Source organism: Artibeus jamaicensis, unplaced genomic scaffold (assembly GCF_021234435.1).
Source record: "Artibeus jamaicensis isolate MK-2021 breed Jamaican fruit bat unplaced genomic scaffold, CSHL_Jam_final scaffold_474, whole genome shotgun sequence".
NCBI classification, from domain to species: domain Eukaryota; kingdom Metazoa; phylum Chordata; class Mammalia; order Chiroptera; family Phyllostomidae; genus Artibeus; species Artibeus jamaicensis.
Genome location: NW_026522046.1, coordinates 32,442,756 through 32,464,209, shown reverse-complemented (window position 1 = coordinate 32,464,209; position 21,454 = coordinate 32,442,756). Strand labels below are relative to the sequence as shown.

At 35.7% G+C, this 21,454-nt stretch overlaps 1 protein-coding gene across 1 annotated transcript in view; it reads left to right on the top strand.

The window, feature by feature from the left end:
- TMPRSS15 (transmembrane serine protease 15) overlaps positions 1 to 21,454 on the top strand; it is a 117,111-nt gene that overhangs the window by 60,979 nt on the left and 34,678 nt on the right. The window contains exons 14-18 of the mRNA XM_053657914.1: positions 4,902 to 4,991; positions 7,505 to 7,630; positions 9,275 to 9,415; positions 16,606 to 16,716; positions 18,265 to 18,397. Of these exons, the coding sequence (XP_053513889.1) occupies positions 4,902 to 4,991; positions 7,505 to 7,630; positions 9,275 to 9,415; positions 16,606 to 16,716; positions 18,265 to 18,397 (601 nt within the window). The remainder of the gene's footprint in view (positions 1 to 4,901; positions 4,992 to 7,504; positions 7,631 to 9,274; positions 9,416 to 16,605; positions 16,717 to 18,264; positions 18,398 to 21,454) is intronic.

Genomic DNA, 21,454 nt, shown 5'->3' with positions numbered 1-21,454 from the left:
CTCCTGAAACCAGGCAGGGTGGTTCCTACCAATAATACCTAAATGTCAAGGAAGTATGCCATTTCTGCATATTTTCACAATAGGGAAATTACAATGGTAGAGTAACCCATTGATTTTAATATATAAACTTCCAATTTTTTTCCGGAGTCTATTTGTTCCAGTTTCTAAATGGTGCACTTCAGGGCAATATTTAGCACAGCAGAAAATGTTAATTACCATCAAATGCACTCTGAACAATTTCATTCTAATGCCATTTGCAATAGGTTCAGTGAAATTCTTATATGAGCAGAGCTTTCGTGGTTGCAGATCGTTGATTTGTTTAAGGAGAAATAAAAGGAAACCTTGGCTGACCGGCTCACAGCCTTTCTTTAGCTCTTCTTGTGCATTTTAATGAAAAACTAATAATAACCCCCAGCAAAGGTCAGTGTCCTCCCTTGTTTCTAGGGGTCCCCGTTGTGTCTAGTTTGGGGAAATGTAAGGTGTTTCCCTAACTGCAGGAATTCTTCCATTTTATAAGTTCAGGCTTGCTAAGATCACAACCCCATGGAAATGCAGAGGTTGTACTGAGAACTCTTTAAAAAGTTAAGTTTTTCCTACAAATATCATGCCAATTATAGCACAACTGGGATGATTCGTGAAAAGACACCTACCAAATTGTATCGGTATCTACAAAATTAAATTTACATTTTAATTCCCTGACTTGTTCCTCTGGTTATTCTGTTAAAATTAATTAAGAAAAAAAACAAGACAAACAATAGTTTTAGCTATTTTATTTCTTAACTTTCATTCTATTTGGCCATTATTAGGCCATTTTCCATTTCTAAAGGTAAAGTAAAAGTTAATTTGTAAAGTTTTATAAGTATCACATTATACTTAGAGCAAAATAATTTAACTTTAATTCTTCATGTAGAAATGAATCAGCATCTATCTACCTCTCTTGTAATTGATGGCCATATTCTAGCAGAACTGCTTCCCTTTTAGATTATTAGTGTGACTTGATATTCAAACCCTTAGCCAATGGCATTAAGTCTACTCATTTATTTCTGCATCAATGTATTTTTGGCTACTTTATTTCTCTCTTTACCTTTAAAACTAATAACCTATTTATTAGAGCTATCATTGGCTACATGGCTACCAATTGCAAATACAATTTAAACCACAAAAAACAAGCATTTGAATTTTATTGGCATAAATGTAATAAAAAATATCATCACCATGGCTGGGCACTATGGCCTGTTCGTAGAAATACAAATTTTCAGAAACTGAGCATGAATTTTGATGAGAGATTTTTATATTACAAGTGAAGCTTCTCAGATGTTTTCTGTGATACTGCTATATGGCTCTGTACCACAATGATATTGATGTTTGTTTTATCAAAAATCTTTCATTTGAACCCTCTCATCACAAATGAAGCTGGGCTCTCCTCCTTTTCATCTCATAGTGACTGTGTCCACATCGACACACAGCTTGTAGGTGTCAGAGTCCCATGGGCATGGTAACAAATTAATCAGAACACAAATCTTTGAGAGAACAGCTCCAAGAAAAAGAAAAATGAAAGAGTTTAACAACTGTAAATGAATAGAGTTCCCTGTACAGACAGGCAATTTAACTCCCTTTCTCTGGGTGGAAATGGTTTAATCTAATAACACAGCGTGACTGTGGTATCCAGAATTACATTTCATGAGTCTCTGGCTCTTCCATTAAGAAGCACACGCTACGTTTCCACAACAGCAGCACCACCATTAAAATAAATAGTGTCAGCAGAGGCAGAATGGCCGACAGTGCTTCTGTCAATTCCTTACAGTCACTTGTATGCAGAGTAACTGCTATTTCATCAAGTCAGGATTAGAGAGGTATTTCACTAGTTAGTTATTTGATATAAAGGTATATTTGAAATGCATTTTAAAAAGTACTTCTTAAGTATTTTAAAGAAATGAATTTTCCCAATATTTTTTATTGGAGAGATGCTATGTAAACTGCCTGCCTTGACATGCTTAATAGTTAACTTTGACAACATCTGGGTTCTGGCTGTGTCTGTATTGAAGTTCTACTGTTGCTGAAGAAAATAAAGCATCAGGAGAAAAGAATTCCCTAGTCTATCAAGCTTACTATTGGGTTCCTTTTTCCTCCTTTCTTACATTAATAATTAGCTTTTTACATTAATAATTAGCCAACTATGCTAACACTACCTAATCATCTACATATAATGTACTGTTCAGTGTTTGTTATGTAAAACTTCAGTACATTCTTTAAAATATCAGCAACTAGGAGTAGCTGATTTTCACATTTTTCTGTTCCTTGAAGAGAAAATTAGAATGATTATTAAAAATTAATAACAACTTAAGTGGACTAAATGGTAATGGGAAAAATATAATAAAGGTGACATTTGAGAAAAGAAAAAAATCAACAACAACAGACAAAACAAAAACAAAATACTTCACTGAGCTCCCTGGCCGTGGCTGAACTTGAATGAGGAAGAGCTGCTTTTGCCCAGCCCTCAATATGCAGTGTTATTTTTGTCCCCAGATTTCAACTTTCCCTTCCCCGTGAGTTTCATTGGGAATTAAAGGAAGCCTTCATAGCACTTAGAATTATTCAAATTAAATGAATATGAGTTAATGGTGTTGCAGTAGATACTTCTACAGAAATCTTTGCAAGACTATTAGTCACAAAAACAGGAGAGGAACAGCTGTTGCAGGAGCATACTATTCTCTTCACCTCTCTCTCTCTTCTTCCAGGGGATAACCTGCCCTTGTTCTCATTATCACTTTCTATGGCTCAAATACCTTCTTCAGCACCCTGCACACAGTGCTTTCCTCCTTCCCGATCTGCCCATAATTGATCTTATTTGTTAGTGCTTTCATTAATGTTTCCTTCTCTCCTCCTTCTGTCTATACCCATCAAGAATATGTCATATACTCATCAAGTGCCACTTACTGAGAATCAGTCTAAACCTTGCCTGTGCCTTGGACCAGATGGTCAAAATGCTTCAGAGTTTAATCAACTCAATAGGAGATAGTAACGTGCTGTGGAAAGAGCTTGTGATTAACTGAGTTCAAGTTTTGACTTTGACATGAAGTGAATGTGTACGTAGCAAGTAACAGAATACTGACAATGCTCAAATAGTCCATTTAAAATAGGAATGATATTAGTAATACCTAATCTGCAAGTATGCATTGAAAATCAACACTGAATATGCCAGGAAATGTGTAGGCATATTTTATAAATGATGTTTGATTTTTACAACAACCCTGAAAATCTCATATATATGAGAAAACCAAGCCACAAACAGACAACGAACTAACTCAGAGTGACAATTTTAATCCACCAACTCTAACTTATCTTCCTCTTATATACCTTGTTCTTTCTCCAAATGAGAAAATATTTATGGAAACATTTTGCAAAGATAAATTTGTCTAAGAGGTTTTATTATCCTTGCTAAGCTCATCTGGGTCCAGACAAGCCTGGCCCAGGAGGGCGTATCAAGTAGACCGGACCCTGCCCCAGGATAGGATGGCAATGATACTGCTCTCAAGCTACAGTGACTATCTCCCTGCTCCATAAAATACATACAAATAGGGAAGATGCACAGGACTTTCATAGGATCTACAGAAATAAGACAGGTTATATGTAAACTAGGAATCAAAGAAAAGAATCTGACTGTGGTATTGCCATAGCTATAGAGATATTTAATTATTCCTCTTATAATCTGATTCCTTTCTTATTGGGAGTAAATAATTCCAGTGGAGAGTCTGCTTTAATAATAGGAAAAATATATACTTATTTCAGTTTTCTATATTCTTCAAATTAAGTTACCTGTATTCTTTTTATCTGAAATGTAACATGATAATAAAAACAGAAATTGGGATTCCAAAAGTAGTTTATGAATTTTTATATTACTTTGTAATTTTCTTCTCATAAGCAAGAAGGCAAAAATAAAGTATGCTAAGAATTTCATAAACTTAATCTACCTACTTAAAACATTATACTTTCAACTGGAAGAGCTCTCCTTGATTTTACTAACACATTTGCATTAAGTTAAGTCCTAACTTGACTCCTGGACAATGCTGGGTAACAGCTCACTCTAAAACAATTATTAAGCAAGTGGAGTTTCAGTTTTTCTCTCTTTCCTGATAGTCGAATGCCTCAATAAACAGGATGATGAAGTTTCCCCTCTACAAAAAAAAAGTTTGAGAAAAAAGCAAGAAATGGCAACATTAGTGATTTACTAGGCCTTCTTATAAGAGAGTGGCAGATGTAAGACCTGTCCTATTATCTCTTGCTTTTTACTGCAGAGGATTGATACCTTTCTTACTCACGAAGCCTATTTACAAAATGTATTCAGCAGAAATGTTTCCTCACCCAAGTCATTTTGGAAAAGCCTATACAGAAGTATGGCCTCTTGGAGGTTCACAGAGAACAGTGGGATATGTTAGGTTTTGAGATCTATTTACCTGTATTTTCTTTTTTTCTTTAATTTTATTTATTTTTATTTTTTAATTCTTGTTCAAGTACAGTTGTCTCGATTTCTCCCCCACCAATCCCCCCAACCTAGACATCCCCATCTCCCACCCTCGATCTGACCCTGCTTTGGCTTTGTCCATGTGTCCTTTATACATGTTCATTGACAATCCTGCCCCGTAATCTCTCCAACATCTCTTCCCACATCCCCTCTGGTTACTGTCAGTCTGTTCTTAATTTCAATGTCTCTGGTTAATTTTCCTGGCTTATTTGTTTTGTTGATTAGGTTTTTTACTTAAGTGCAAAATTATCCCATCTACAAACCCTAAAACTTATCTATCAAGGCCAAGAAATGGAATTGGACATTTTCTAGCAAATAATATTACCTCTCTGAAATAAACATGATGTTACTGTTATGATTTTTACGTTTTCCTTTACAGCGGACTGTGGAGGACCCTTTGAACTGTGGGAGCCAAATACAACATTTACTTCTATGAATTTTCCAGACAACTACCCTAATCAGGCTTTCTGTGAGTCATTTCTTCAGGCTATGAGACACAATTGCATATTTCGAAGTTTCCTTTTGACACAGCAAAGTAGATTACAGATTTGTTATATATAACTACATCTACCCCATTTATGAGATTTTTTAACATAACAATAAAAACAAGAATAACAAAACTAAAGTTACTATTTTAAGCAATTATTTCAGGCCAGGCACACTATTAGTGCTTAATATGAATTATTTCAGTTCATTCTCACAATAATTCTCTGAAGGAGGTGCTATTATTGTCATTATCAGATTTAAAATTTGAATCAAACAAGGAAGTGAAAGAGCCAACCTTACCCCAGACACTACTGTCCCATTGATTCTGTTTGATTATACACATAATGGCTACAGTGAATATGACAAGTTTGCAATCCCAAAGAATAAAGCCAGTGAAGAGTATAAACAGCAAAGAGCCAGCTGTGACACCTGCACCTTTTATAAATATAGACTAGAGTCAATAAAGCAGCTAGAATAATGTGATTAGATTCCCGCTATAAAAGATGAAATAATAAAAAGAATCACTAAAAAAAAGCTAAGTCTAGTGAGAAGGGAAGTTAGCTAAACGTGCCCAAAGCCTGTCTCTAGATCATTACTCCTAAATAGAGAAGTTCATTAGAGCGGAGTAGAGACTTTGTTAAAGATACAGATACCCAGCTGATGCCACAAAGATTCTACTTTAGTCTGGAAATAGGCATGTTTTTCCCATGGCTGCATCTGCTCAGCACCATGGAGCTAAACGGAGACTTCTACCGGTGAAAGAAATGCCCCAGTGACAGTGAAAAAGTGTGTTGTTAGGAACTGTCAACTTTTCTTGCTTCAAATGATCCAGAGATTAAGTGTCAGTTTCACAGAATAAGAGAGTCATTATTATAGGGAGATATCTGATTCAAAAAAATAAACAGCTATTAATCTAATTTGACTTGTTTGGGCAACCAGATATCATCATATCTACTTCACACTGAAGACATTTTTTAAGTATATCCCTTGTACAAAGTAATGGTTTAAAAAATCTGAAAGCCAGCAGAACACTGAAAGAACAATTTGGAGAAATGTGTCAAGTTCTTTGATTAATTCAACAAGCTTCTATTGAACACTTTCTTTGTTAGGCATTGAAGTAAGTGAATGAGAAACAAACATAGCCCAGTTTCACGTGAGTTGTCCGTGGCACTGTCATAATAAGAACAAAGGCAGGATACTGCGGAAATACCTGAGAGGTATACAGCACACAGGAAGTTCAGGGGGTAGGAGACATGATTTTTTTCCCCCGAGTCTCCAAGAAAAATGAAAGAGTGGTAACAAATAGGTGTTACCTATTTGAGGTGTGAAGGAATTTCACAGCATGTCAAGCAGTTTGGATTTTATTTTGAGAGCACTGGGGAGACTTCGAAGAGTTTACATGAAAATAGTGATAAGATCAAGCTTGCATTTTAGATGAATCTACCTGCCTTTAAGCATCAGAGATGGATGGCAAGGAAGAGTGCCATCAGCATCACCAATCAGGAAATTAAAAAGTAACAGTGACTTAAATAAATTCATGCAGTGGCGATGGAGACTTAGAAGTCAATGACATCAAGGGATATAGGAGGTGCTGTTGGCTGGCCTGGGTGATGGATTGGCTGTGGTAGGAGAGAGGAGGTGAAGGAAGACACAGAGGTTTCTGGTTTAGACAATGGTGAGTAGTGCCATTTACTGAATAAGGAGGAATAAGAAATGAGTTTAGGAAGAAGATAATTCTGTATTCTAGTTACTATGTGTTGAGTTTGAAATACATCTACATACAAGATAATTAGATAAATTTATCTATTTCTCAAAAAAAGCATAGAAAATAGGACTTGAAAGTCATTACTATGTCAATGAAATGCTCTTACCTACAAGTGAATGAGAACAAATACAAAACAAGGAAAGAACCTAGAACAGAATTGAACAAATAAATTGTTTAAAGAATCAATAAAAAAGAAGAAGTGCTTACTGATACTAAGGCTGGTAATTGTTTTGTTTTGTTTTTTTCAAGATGAACTAGTAGTAAACAACATGTTTAAATAATGGCAAAATTAGTTAAAGAAATATTACAGTTTTCTTGCCCTGGAAATTGCATTTAATCACTTCATTTTCTTTAAAATTGAATCATGGAAAATAAAGTTGAATCATGAAAAATAAAAGTAGCATATTAATATATTTGATATTTATACAATTTATATCATAGGAGCAAAATACTATTAGTAACCTTTGATTTAAATATTTCATCTTAATATAAAATAAAACAAGTTTAATTACAATAAATCATTTCAAATTTTACTGAAACTTTACTATAAATATTCATGACTAGACCAATATATTTCCTTTTATACATGAAAAAACAACAGTGTGGAGTATTGATTTTCAAAAGGTGGGAAAAAGTCTTTGAAAGTAATTTGAAATTCTCAAGAGAGTGAAGCTTTTAAAAAATACAAAGAAGTGTGTTCTAAAATAAACATTGTTATTTACCCTTTTAAGGTGTTTGGAATTTAAATGCACAAAAGGGAAAGAATATACAACTTCATTTTCAAGAATTTGACTTAGAAAATATTGCAGATGTAGTTGAAATCAGAGATGGCGAAGGAGATGATTCTCTACTCTTAGGTAAGTCTGCAGTCTCAATACCATGAAGGTTGTATAGCTCAAGACTCTGGACTGATGGAGAGAACATTTCTCAATAAATCTACTCTTTTATAACTAACAAACAGTAGAGTAGCATGTCATATTTTACATGGAACTTTTAATTTGGGGAAAGATGTTGCAAGGATGATAGGATAATATTCTTCTTGAGCATTCTTGGCAAGCCAGGACTAATATTTTTGAGCCAGCAGTTTCTCCCAGCTGGGATTAATTTCCTACAATAAGCACTACACCTCGGAGACTAAGAGCTAAGGACAACAGCTACGCAGTTTTCTGTGCATTATGTGTGCACCAGGTGTCCAAAGGTAGCAGTTTAATCCAATATTATTTCATATCAAACTAAAAAAACAAGTGTTAACATAATAAAAATCTTTGTCAAGTATCATAGCTAATATCTTATTTAACTACCAATTTTTAAGACTGATTAAAGTATGAAAATACATAAAGTGTCAACTGGAATGCATGAACAACACACTTTATAAGTAAAGATGTTTTATCTAAATGTACTCTCGATTTATATTAGCCATTTCCTATAAAATCTGACCCGATGCATCAGGCAGCAATCATAGGACCACTGTGACCCATGAGTGAGGACTGCAGAGGGCACTTTGCATAGCAATGAAGGGGCAGAGTGGCAGAGAAGGTTCTCCAGCCATATTAATCTATTACCTGTGATGTGGGTCTCTTCAGCAAAATCCCACGAAGTTCTAGAATATGAGCTTCCTATGAGAGGATTCTGAGGGCCACACACAGTACAAATACACAATGAAATCCGTGGGGCTAGGAGAGGACTGAGGAACTTCAAATTTGGTTTTTTTCTGTACAATTGTAAAAATATTTTGGGTAGTTTTCCCATTTTTTGTTACATTGTCCTTCCAATAAAAACTTCAGTGATCTCATGATCTAAGAAAAATCATAGTCATTTCACCGGTTATATTTACATAAATCATTGAAAAGTAAGAATTTCCAGAGGGTCTCAAAATCATAGTTTTCTAATTTGTAGGCAAAATTTTTTGAAACAGAATTGCTTTCAGATTCCAAAATATAAATTACTTAATAATATGAATGTATTTTAATTAGCTTGAATCTTCATTGTTAATAAACAGTATTTCATTGTTTATGCAAGATCCAAAACCCAGAATTGAGTGCAAAAATTTTTGAAAACCACCATTTAAGTTTATATAATCTGTTCCTAATTAAGCCATCCTTCCGATTAGGTTAGTGATTCAACTCACAAAAAGAAATGTCACGTAAATTTGGACAAAACTATTAAGGGAGATTATGAGCTCCACTGTTTTAGAATGGTCTTTAGAAGCAGCCAAATAATCATTTTTTTCTGGAATAATGTGAGCTTGGATACTAGCGGTGCTAATCACCCAGATAATGTTATGAGTAATTCATCATTAAATTACAGAGCCACAGAAACCTCAAGCATTATTGAAAAAGATCAGTAGAGAAGTTGGCTTCTGAGCAGTACTGCCCAAAATATAAAAGAATCTACATTTCATACAATATACACATTGCATGGAATGGAGAAAAGGGGTATATTTTCTTCTAGGTCCTAAGGATTGATCATGGCGCTGATTTTCTTCTTTTCCTTTGGAGCAGCTGTGTACACAGGGCCTGGTCCAGTAGAGGATGTGTTCTCAACCACCAACAAAATGACTGTGCTTTTCATCACTGACAATCAGTTGACAAAACAGGGTTTTAAAGCCAACTTCACTACTGGCTATTACTTGGGGATTCCAGGTAAGTGCACTTGGAATTACGCACTGCATTATAACTCTTGGAGCAAATCGATAAAAGCGTACAGGATGTGTCAATGTTTGCAATCTAATAACATTCATTTTTCCTCATCTTAACAAAGATTTCCTTCCTCCCTTTACATCTATTTAACCATTACCTGAATTTGTTCACAGAGGAATCCATATCATTTGTCAACAGATCTATTTGCACTTTTCTTGTGTAGAGAGGGTTGTGAATTTTATTCACCAAAGAGAGCCATTTTAAACATTAAAGTGGGGTTTTGGCACTGCGGGGAAGGCGGACTGTCTGTCACATTCCCTTTGCCAAGAGCATTTTTAGAGAACAGCAGGGAGACAGTCAAGTGAGCTGTTCGAATGCCAACAACATCCAATTAAAATATTAACATCATTAACTTCTTAGAGACAAGCAGCGTAAAGCCAATTCTACGAAGGATGAAGGAATCTGAAGCTGATTTTTGCTGGTACAAACAACCTTCTTACCTTATTTTTTGTTATATCCATAACACAAGTAGCAAGAGGAAAAAACAAAATTGTTTCCTGCCTTCTCATCATGGATATGTCTATATCTACTTATTAATCTATGGTATAACTGTCTGCATTCAACAATCTACAAAGAACTTTTTCTCACTTGCTACTTCTCCTGGACTATGATTTTTCTGATGCTACTGCTCACACCTATGCTCCTCTCTAGGTGCAGATATGTCAGAAAGACAGAATAGCGGACACTTCTTCCACCTCTTTTCCTTCCAGGGGAGACTGTGGGCAGTTTCTTACTTAGAACGTCTAGAAAAGAGGAAGGGTTGGAGCTTTGACCTTCATCCTGCCTGTTATCTAATCCCAGATCCATCTGTGCAAATAGCTGCTCCTCCACTCACAACTGGCCTAGACCTTTAGACCTTTAGACCTTTAATTGCATCACAGAAAGTTGTATACTTCCAGCTTTGTAGCAAACATGGAAGATGACCCATATCTTATCCATCCTTGCCCTGAACAGAAAAGCCGTAACAATTGTGCTGGTTTGTGCAGGTGTGCAGGAAAAACACAAAGCCACAGTTTCAAAATAATAGGCATTTCCAAAGGGAAAACACCATCAAAACTAACAGGAAAGGCATGCTGTTGGCTGTAAAACATTAATTAGCACAAATCAGTGTTGTAACTCCCCTGTTTAAGTTTTAAATTTCAAGAGGAAAATTTTGGGTCAAATTTCTACACAGAAAAATATCATCTTTGAAAGTTTTAAAAATCAGACAAGCTTCACATATTGCTCATTTCATGATGACTATTTAAACACAGCAGAATGATATTTCTGTTTTTGAGGAGAAACTGCTATGATAAACATGTGTAGGCATCCATGTCATTCATGTCTGAATGCAATAAAATTTTGTGCTCCATTCTCCAAACTATCTTAAAATAGAGCAAATACCTCAGATCAATTCTACTGGAGGGGAGAGCCTCCCAACTTTTTTTCCAAGAATAATGTCATGCAAAGAACTTTTTTAAAAAGTACTATAATTTTGAAGAAGTAAAGATGAACATCAAAACCAACTGAACTATAAAAGCTAGTAGCTCTAACCACTAAGGGGGTACGTTCATTCATAAAGCCAATTAAGTGATTGTTGGGCACTGCACCACCTGCAAAAGAGAGAACATCTTAAAACAAAATGTTAGAGAAATGGTAAATCTTTAAACCCATATTTTAAATTGTAAATGAAGAAGGGGGAAAGAAGTGGGAAAATAATAGGTCGTGAAGAGGCAGGCAGCAACGGATCTCTTCCATTAAAAATATTACAGTTATGGGTTTCTCGCCAGAGTTTTATAATGAGATAAATACAATGCCAAAGGTTTTGAAACATATTATAAGCAGTTTCTGTTCAAGATAAAAAGCCAGGAAAGCATAATCTATTGCTTCCAACACAAAATAGATTCCAGATTTACAGTGTTGAGGTTGTTTATATTTGTTTGCCCTTTCACTAGATTTCAACTACTATGATGATGTTATTTAGGATGTAAATCACTTAGAGAAAATGCCCTGATTGAGGTTAGAGTGGAGTCATCTGTGACCATCACTGTGTCCTCCTGGACACAGGACAGATGCTGCTGGGGGGGCAGAAAATTGAGTGATTGAGTCATGATCAGCACAGCCTTCTCCCAGAGAGATGTTTAACACCAAAATGCTGAAAAGCAATTACAGAAACAGGGAATTGGCAGAGGAAGATAATCAAGCTGGTAATGGGAAGAGAAGATGGGCACACATATCTGTTTATATTGGTGCTCTGCTTTGATGGTCAGTTCAGAAGAGGTATAAAAGGGGTGTCATAAATGTTCGGCATTTATGTGCTCCATTTATCTTCTCAGATATTTTGTGAACAACTTCCAAAGCCTTTAATTGAAATGTAAAAGAATTATAGAGCACATTTTGGTTTCTCCTTTTTTTTAATCCTATTTTCAACATTGCCAGGCACATTCAACTAGAATGTATGAATTACAGATTTATTAAGATTGATCTCCTATAAATGTGTCCTTATTGCTCTTTGCTGATATTGAGAGTCTTCATTTGGAATTCAGTGGTGCTTACCAGGCAACTGTGGAAGTGGCAGCTGATTACATTCAGGGGTTTAGAGCCCTCCCTAGATTGTGTAGTATGTGCCTTAGAGATCAATTCGGTTCCATTTAAAACCAAGCGTATGTTGACTAAATGAGGCCAGGCTATTGGAGACTTCATAAAAAAGTAGATGGGGAAGTTCAGTTCTTAGCAATATTTCTTTTTCTCTCTCTCTCACTATGAACAAAAAACCAACATAAATAAGATTTCAGAGGCTGCAGAGACTAAAACTTTCAGATTAAAGACTTTTTGATGAAGCTGAACTGCTATATGTTGTTGCAAAGAGGGAGAATACAGTTCATGCATATAAAGAAAACTTTGAAAGAGTTTATTTATACATCTCCTCAGAAGTTATAATTTCTAGTGAGTTCAGCAACAACAGACCATTTTATCCCATTCAGCACTTTTTTATTCAATATATTCCTCTAATAGAAATAAGTTAATTTTTCTAGATTCCTAGTATATAATAACCTTAACAGCTTTCCTGAGAGTACAAAAATGAATTACAATTTTCAAATCTTCATATATGTTTTCATTCATATATTAATTCAGATATTGAAATTTTTATTCTAAAGGATTGTGCTTTTCCATCTAAATACAGCTTGACTACACTAGTAAAAGTAAAATTATCAATAAATATACTTATGGTTAAATTATTGGCATTGAGAACTCATTTTTACATAATGATTTCAATAAACTATGAAAACAAAGTAATGATGTATTTTAAAAATAACTAGTGGTGACTAATATTCTATAAGTATATTAAGATATTTAATGAAGGATATTTAATTAGGCTGCCAACTTTTTAAATAAATATAATATATGTTAAAGTATAGATCTTAAATAGAATATATAAATGCAAATATATGTATACCTAGTTTCAAGCCTTCTGTTTTTTACAGGAAAATTAATACTAGAAAGATAAAATATAAAGTTAGGTAAAATATTGATGTTTGCCTGTAGAATACTTAGTTTTCTTTGCCTGTTCATCATCTTACTAATCTGGTTAAAATATGTATTTGTGAAACAAATTGATAATTACATTTTCAAGAACTACCTTAATAGTATTATATTTGATATATGTAGCCTACTTTTCTCATGGGGCCAAGATTTCTAGAAATAACCAGCAGGCCATGTCTTCCTTAAAATATTTTTTCATTAAGATAACTAAGAATTGGGTTGAAGAAATATAAAAATTTTCAAAGCTGAAAATAAAGTACACAAATAGCTCCAATTATTGTTGTAAAATACCCAGAAGAATGGATTATGTATGATTTCTTGTTGTTGATACAGTTACCTGGAGAGGAAGGGAACATAGCTGGCCCATGGAAGAAGGAAGGTGAACTTAAAATTATTAGTGAAAAGGAGAATTTGTAAATGTTATTATTTTTGCTGTTAAGAATACTATTTACTGAGCATTCAATGTGTTTATACGCAGATACTAACTATATTTTAATTTGTAATTATACTCTATTGATTATGCTATTGCAGTTGTCCCAATGGTTTCCCCTTTCCCCTCCTTCCACCCAGCACTCCACACTCCCTCAGTCAATCCCCACACCATTGTTCACTTCCGTGGGTCATGTGTGTAGGTTCCTTGGCTACTTCATTTCTCATATAGTTCATTTTAATTTTTCAACTTACTTTCATGGTATACCTAAGACATAAATAATAGTTGTTCCCATCTGAGAGTCAAGGAAATTGATTCTCAGAAAAGCTGGTTAATTTGACCAAGGTCAAATACAGGTAAAAGGAAATAGCTAAATTGCAGATCAAACCAAGGTCACATGATTACTAAACCCATGGTTTAACCACAATTTGAATTTAAATAAAGAATTCTATTTTCATAAAGATAATAGAATCAATGTCTATTTTTTCTAATCAATGGAGTGATCATTAGCCAGTAAATTGCCTAACTTAAAAGTGTGTTTCTTTAAATCATACCTTCAAAGATTACTTTATATTGTGTCAACTCTATCACTAAGGCTTATACTGATTTTTGTTTAATCTTTATATTTTTTCCATCACCATTTAGTCCCCTTATAGCCCCCTTGCTCCAGCATATACCAATTTTGGAGATATGTCATTCATTCAACATAAATCAATTTACTTAACATTTAACAAATACCTAAAGATTTTCTACTTTGTGCCCAGCATTTTATCAAGCCCTGGGCATTATAAGTATTGAAGCTAGTATATTGAATATTCAATTCACAGAATGAACTCAATGAAAGAATAAACCAAAAAAACTTTTATTTGCCTCCATCTACTCTTACTTCAAATCTCCCTTTTTGCCCCTGAATATTTCAGGAAGATCTCCTCACTTTGTCAGTTATTTCAGAGGTAATACATTTTCTTAACTGGATAGCTAAGTCTCATTTTAAATATTAAAATGCACTGTCAATTATAGCATCAAATTTTAATATTGTCCAATTCAAAGTTTTTTTTAATTGCTCAACTTGGGCACTAATCTTAACCCAATAACTTAAGATAGAGCAGAATAGATATATTGTCTATGACTCAGTTTCCACTTTCTTTTCCTTCAGTCTTCCCATACATCTGTCCAGTATTGGGCGAGCAGCAGACAGGAAACAAAAATCTATAATCACTGTAATTTCTTTTGGTTAACTGCGTCTCCCAGTCAAATGCTGGCTTCTTTGTAGGACAGAGTTGTGGGGTCTGGGGAGAGTTCCTCTCCCCCCACCCCCAACATATTTTTCCCCAGGACATCTTCACTGCAGGCAGGGGTAGTACTCTGCCTAGATGATTCCTTAGAACCGGACACAGCTCGTAATCCCTCCCTAGACCCCATCGTTGTGCTAGAGCCTGCTTGTCTGTCAGGAAGCTGTCACTCAATTATAATTCCTAGTGTCCATTGGCCAAATGGAAACTCGTGCAACTGCCCACTCATAGATAAATGCAGGTTGTTTCCACCACGAGGTTGTTTCTTTCCTAGCCCGGACTACCATCAGGGATGGTTCCAGCCAACTTTCTGGCTCCTGCATTCATTACATGGGAAGTTAATATCAATCTTTATTTATATAGCTATCTGCCCACAAACTTTAGGAAACTAAAATCACTATCTCCCACAAAATTTTTCACTATACTTCAGTTTAGTCTGGTATTTTCAACAGTGGCCACAAAAATCAATTTATTTCTTTTTGTGTAGCATTCCTTGTTATAGAATGGAATGAGATGGGATGGTGGGAGGGGGCAAGACAGATTGGAACACAGCAGAACAGACCTGAATAACGGTATTATATTTAGTCACACACACACACACACACACACAACATGTTTGTGTGTCCTAGAGTATGGTTTAATATCTATTTCTTACTATAGTCAACAGCTGGAAAAAAGTCTGAAAGCCCCTGCACTAGTCCCATGGAAACCCCAGCCCTTGTGATTCTGCCGTATAACAAACTTTTAGCTGGGAGCTGTCTTGGGCACCCCTTGTGCCCAAGGGATCCCTTCTCAGGGATCCAAATCCCACGTGGTCCTCAACAAAGACCCCGCAGTCAGCATGTAGCTCTCCCTTCTGTGGCATAATTAGAAAATATCTTGAGAAGGAAAGAGGGCAGGGGACAGTGGGAAGAAGGGTTTTCAGGAACTACTTTAAAGGACACAGACAAAAGCAAGGGGGAGGGTGGAAGCAAGAAAGGGAGATGAGTTTGGGGGGGGTGACAATATACGGGCAACTGTAACTGAAAAACAATAAAATAATTTAAATTTTAAAAAGGAAATATCTTGAGGGAAGCAAACACTCTATCTCTGTAAGATGAGGGCTGTCCTCTTCAGAACAAACAAACAATTCCACAGCACCTACTCCCTTCAAACAATGAATATTTTTCAGTCGGCCTCTTTCTGCACAACTCAAACTCTGGAAACCACCAATGCCTCCAAATCTTCTTAGTTCCTCCCTTGTCTAGTCTCTTCATTTTCCTTCTATTTCTTCATGTGCCAAGCACATTCCATGACTCTAACCCTGCTTTAGTAGTTTGGACCCCAATCCCCAAATTCCTTTCAAATTCGTTATTGTAAAGTTTCCATTTCTTTGTGACTACTTTTTCTCACCTGGCTACACTTTAAATGAGTTCACAGTCTTCAGCCTGGTCCAACTTTGGTCCCACCAAAAGGCAACTTCCACATTTCTACGTAATAAAGATTTGGAGGTATAATTGTTGTTGGTGAAACCAAAAGATCTTTCTACGCTTGTGTAACACTCCATTGTCTGCTGCTTGTATGTTCATTTTAGGGTGGAGGAGTTTATTAAAGAAACACTAGCAAAGATTCTAAGGGAGTGGCATGTCATCACCCATGTTCTACAGCAATACAGATGCTTAAGGTTTTATCCACACTCTTCTCAAGTCATATCTCTGGGTTTGACATTACTATTTCTGAGGCATTCTGAGCAACCAAGTGTACAGTCGTACTCAACAGCAAAGCTAGCATGACCATGTGCTGCTTTCGAGGGCTTATTGATTTTTTAAGGGACAGAAATGGGACAGAGACTCCACAACCATCTACTTGTCATTTCTTTATTCTCTACAATAACTGTTCCTTCCCCACAGAGCCCTGCAAGGAAGACAGCTTTCAGTGTAAGAGTGGAGAGTGCATTCCCCTGGGGAATCTCTGTGACAGTCATCTGCACTGTGCAGACGGCTCAGATGAAGCAAACTGTGGTAGGTTTTACTTTCAGGAAAATATTTGTACTGTTTTAAAATTTGGATTCTGCAAATGTTAAAGGAAGCTTATAAATGTGCTTCTTAGGACATGTTTTGATGCTTTGGGGTTTTAAACATCTTCTAGTGATTTCAGCATCTCTATTCCCATGCTGGTTAACAGAAAAGTTAAAAAGCAGGCCTCAATTATCCATCTTTTGTTTAAATTTACTACACTTAATAACTTTAAGTCTAGGACAGCCCATATTTAGGTAGAAAATATAAAATACCACTGAAAGATAATAGCCCACACAAGGCACTTGGACACTACTCTTATTATCATACTGAGAGTTTTGCCTACATGCAAAGGTACCCTCATCTTTATTTATAACTGATTTTCTTATACTTGGTTCTTCGCACTCTTGTTTCTTCATTATCTGCTACTCTTTCTGTCTTGAGTCTTTAAGTGAGTCCAGCCCCAGGCCAGGTATCTGTGATATCATGAATATTGGCCTTGGACAGTGTGGCTCAGTCTGTAAACTGAATGGTTTTGAGTTTGATTCCTAGTCAGGGCACATATCCAGGCTATAAGTTCAATCCCCATGTGGGGTGCACATGAGAAGACAACCATCAGTTTCCTGCTCATCTATCTCTCTCACACTGATCTCTCTCTCCTGCTCTCTCTCTCTCTCTCTCTGAAAGCAATGAAAAAATTGTCCTAGATGAGAATAAAAAATATAATGAGTAATGACTACCTTTATGATGCCTTACTTTTGTTTCTAAGCTAACGTCTAATTCTACTAATTCTGTGCTGTGAACTGTAACAAAGTCCTGTAAAACAATCTTAACATAATAAGAAATAGCTCAATTTCAGCCAAGAGAAAACTGAGGCTTGGAAAACTTAGGTGGATGCCACAGATGTCACACTAAGGGCTAAAGCTGTGTTGAAAACAAAAGTTTATCTAACCCTAAAGTCAAAGCTCTTACTCTTCGCATAATAGGAAAAAATAGTAAGCAACAGCATTCGCTTACAGAATTACAGTATGGTGTTTGTGGGTAAAACTATCATTAGTGATGTTTTTCCCACTTGATAAACTAGCTTAGCTTGGCCCCGGCCCTACCTAGCCACTAATGGCCTTAACTCTATCCAAAATGTTTGTACAATGGTGGGAAGGATGACAGATACCAAACTGCAAAAGAACATGTGCGAAGAAAATGGTTTCTGGAGAAAGAAGTAGAAAAACTTTGCCTAAAGTTATGCCTGTGTATGTGTTTTCTTCTAGAGACCAAGCTTATAAGATATGCTCTTCCCAAATAGTCTTATTTTCTGCATATTGCTCATATTTATAAACCATGAACTTACATCTCTCTACCTTTTCCAATTTTAGAAAAAGAAAAATTAATTTCACAAATTTATGTTTTCAATATGGGCCTTCCAACATACTCTTAATAAAAGTTACAATCAATCTCTAAACTCTAAATGTTAAGAACATTGCACATTGTACTTCAGAGGTCATCATTTACTTTCATTGTTTTAAGTCAAAATGACCTTGTGTCTAATCTCTCTAGTGCGTCTTTTCAATGGGACACTGGAAAACAGTGGTTTGGTGCAGTTCAGAATCCAAAGCGTGTGGCACGGAGCTTGTGCCGAGAACTGGACCACCCAGATTTCCAGTGACGTTTGTCAGCTTCTGGGACTGGGGTAAGTAATTCGATTCAGTTCTCTTTCCAGGTCTTCTAATCGGTACCAAACTAGGTTTATTAAGGTGGTTGAAATTTATGGAAGTTATGAATTTAGAAAATACACATGAGCAAAAGGGAGAAAAAATCTTGATTATATATTATTAAAATACAATCATTATTAATAGCTTTTTAGTAAATATAAGTATAGGTATATAGAAATATTATAAAATCATACAAAATAGCTCATTATGCTCTGTTTTATAGGGTACCTATATATGAGCATTTCTCATGTCATTATATATTCTATAGGTATTTTCTTAAATATTTAATTTTATGCTATATGGTAATATACATAACTAATCACAAGCATGCAGAGAAGATACTTTTTCTACGTATTTGTAACTTGTTTAAGGGCTTTTTTGGAAAATTTGTAGCAGCAAAATTATTGTGAGAAAAGATATGCAAAGTTAAGACTTTACCAAGAAGGATGAGGAAAGTGGTAACTTCATATTAATGACTCACCAAAAAGTGTACTATACTTTCCAATCTAATGTCATAGTATGTTACATCAAATAGAGAAACTCGCTATGATCATATTTCACCTTTCCATCAGTCTCCAGTGGAGAATGGAAGGTAATGAGTAGTAACAATTTTTTTCTTTTGAGTTGCACAGTCAACTGTAATTCACAATTCTGACACTTTAGTTAAATTGTGAAATTTAACCATAGTGGACCACATCTGGTTATTTTATCATTTATAGAACTATATTATTTATACTTTGGCTTGTCATAGTAAACTATGAAGTCTATAAATGTAAAAACCGTGTCTATTCTGTCCATTGCTGAATCTAGATTTCCCCTTATCTCAAAATAAGGGATTCTTCTAACCGATTAATAATCCATATATAGTATTTCAAAATGTATTTATTTATTTTACATTCTATTATAAAATAGCCATCTTTATTGTGTGACAACAGAAAATATATTTTAAAAAATTTACATCTATTAGTTATAATTTAATCAAGGCCAAGAATCCAAGTGAAATTTGTATTAAATTTAAATTCAAAACCCATCAGCAATGAAACAGCAGAAAGACAAAGAAGGGGTATGAATTTACATCTTTTAAGATGACTTTAAGTGTGCGGCCATTTGTTGGCATATCTACAACTGATCATATTGAAACTGAAAAAGCCAGCATTTGTGCTGCCTTACATTACCAGAACCAATCACAAAAATTCAATCACAAAGACAGGGATTGAATTTTTATAGTGCATTACTCAGATGGCCAACGATCTGAGAAGTCAATGGGTTATGTACCCTAACATACTGTCTTATGTTTCCTTTCAAGCCAGCCTTTTTATAAGGAGAAAAAAAGTGTAGGTAAGGAATTTAGAACTCAGGAAAGAAGTTAATCAGATAAGAGCTGCGGTCTGGCAATTTCCCTAACATCCTTTTATCCATTAACTGGTGATTTTCTACCTGTGTCCTGTGTCCTGTGTCCTGGGCAGTTTTCTGTATCTGTGTCCTGGGTGGTGAGGTGTCTCTCCCTGGAACACAATGGCTCAGATACCATCTTGATTGCTTATGGCCTCTAATAGAGCACAAAAGTTAAATTGCTTGTGGTCTCCTAGAGTCAGGATGAGCCAACGTTCAATTTCTGAAACAATAGCTTTATACATGTATTAACTACTAAGCTTATTAACTATTACCTAAAACTAAAATTTTCCAAATCTTGAGTTCCCACACCAATATGATCTACATAAGTACAGAGGATCCTGGGAAATACATAAATCAGTGGAAAAAATAATAATTTTCCAAGAAAAATTTAGTTTTAAATTTTTCTTTTTAACCCCAAATATATTTTTCACTAGAAATACCATCAGTGTAATTGTTAGGTCTTAATATAACCCATGGTAGGTGTTTAATTTCTATCAGACTGGGAGGGTTATATTGTATATTATTGACAAATGCCTAACAGCAACATATAGACATTTTACAAGAGGACAATATGCTGAGGTTCCAGTCAGAGTGTCAAAAATGCTTCATGGCTAAGTCTTGCCAGTGGATTGAAAGTTTTCTTCTCCTTTTGCCTCCTAAAATGCTATTCATTTGGAATGGGAACTGCACAGCTCCAAGCCTCATTCAAGTGATATCATATTCAATGGAAAGTTATATTCTACTTCTGGTCAAAATGAAGACATAGGTAGACATGCTTTCATTTTTGCACAACCACAAAAAGGAATTATAATTAAATCTCAAAATGTAACACTCAGAACTGTCAGAAAATTTAACTGCATGTAAATAGGACAACCAAAGACTTACAGAAGCCACATTCATCCAAACAGGTAGGAGGGGCAGAGAGACAAGGAGACATGGTGCAGAGAGGTGGCGGTGGTGTCAGAATGGGCATGGGCATCCCCACATTCACACGTGGTAGATAAAAATCGGGAAGGACACCTTGGAAGCAAGTGATCCCAGCTCTAGGCCAGATCGCACAGCCCAGGGTTCCCACACCAGCAAAATAAATCCCAGTATCTTTTGACTGAAAAAACCAGTGGGGGTTGGAGTAACAGCAGAAATTCAGATTTTCAGAAAACTTTGCTCAAAAGGCCTGCATGGTCTCATAATATACACAAACCCACCCCCTCTGGGATTCAGTACCAGGGCAACAGCTAGAAGGGCACCAGATGCATACAAGGAAGGGGTGAAGTGACTGGAAATGGGACAAGTGCTAGGCAAACCCTCAGATGCCAAGCAGTGGCACAGTCGCCTCTCCAAGCCCTCCCTCCACACAGAGCTACAAAGTGGTAAAGTGGGTCGCTCTACCCTGGTGATTGCCTAAGACTCCACCCCACACAACTTGCAGTGCCTTTTACAGGAGGCCTAAAGCAGCTCTATCTAATACACAGAAACAAATGCAGGGAGGCTACCAAATTGAGGAGCCAAAGAAACATGACCCAAATGCAAGAACAGAAAAAAAACTGGCAAAGAACTAAATGAAACAGAGATAGCCAACCTATCAGTATAAATTTTAACACAATCGTCATCGGGATGCTCAAAGAACTCATTGAATATGA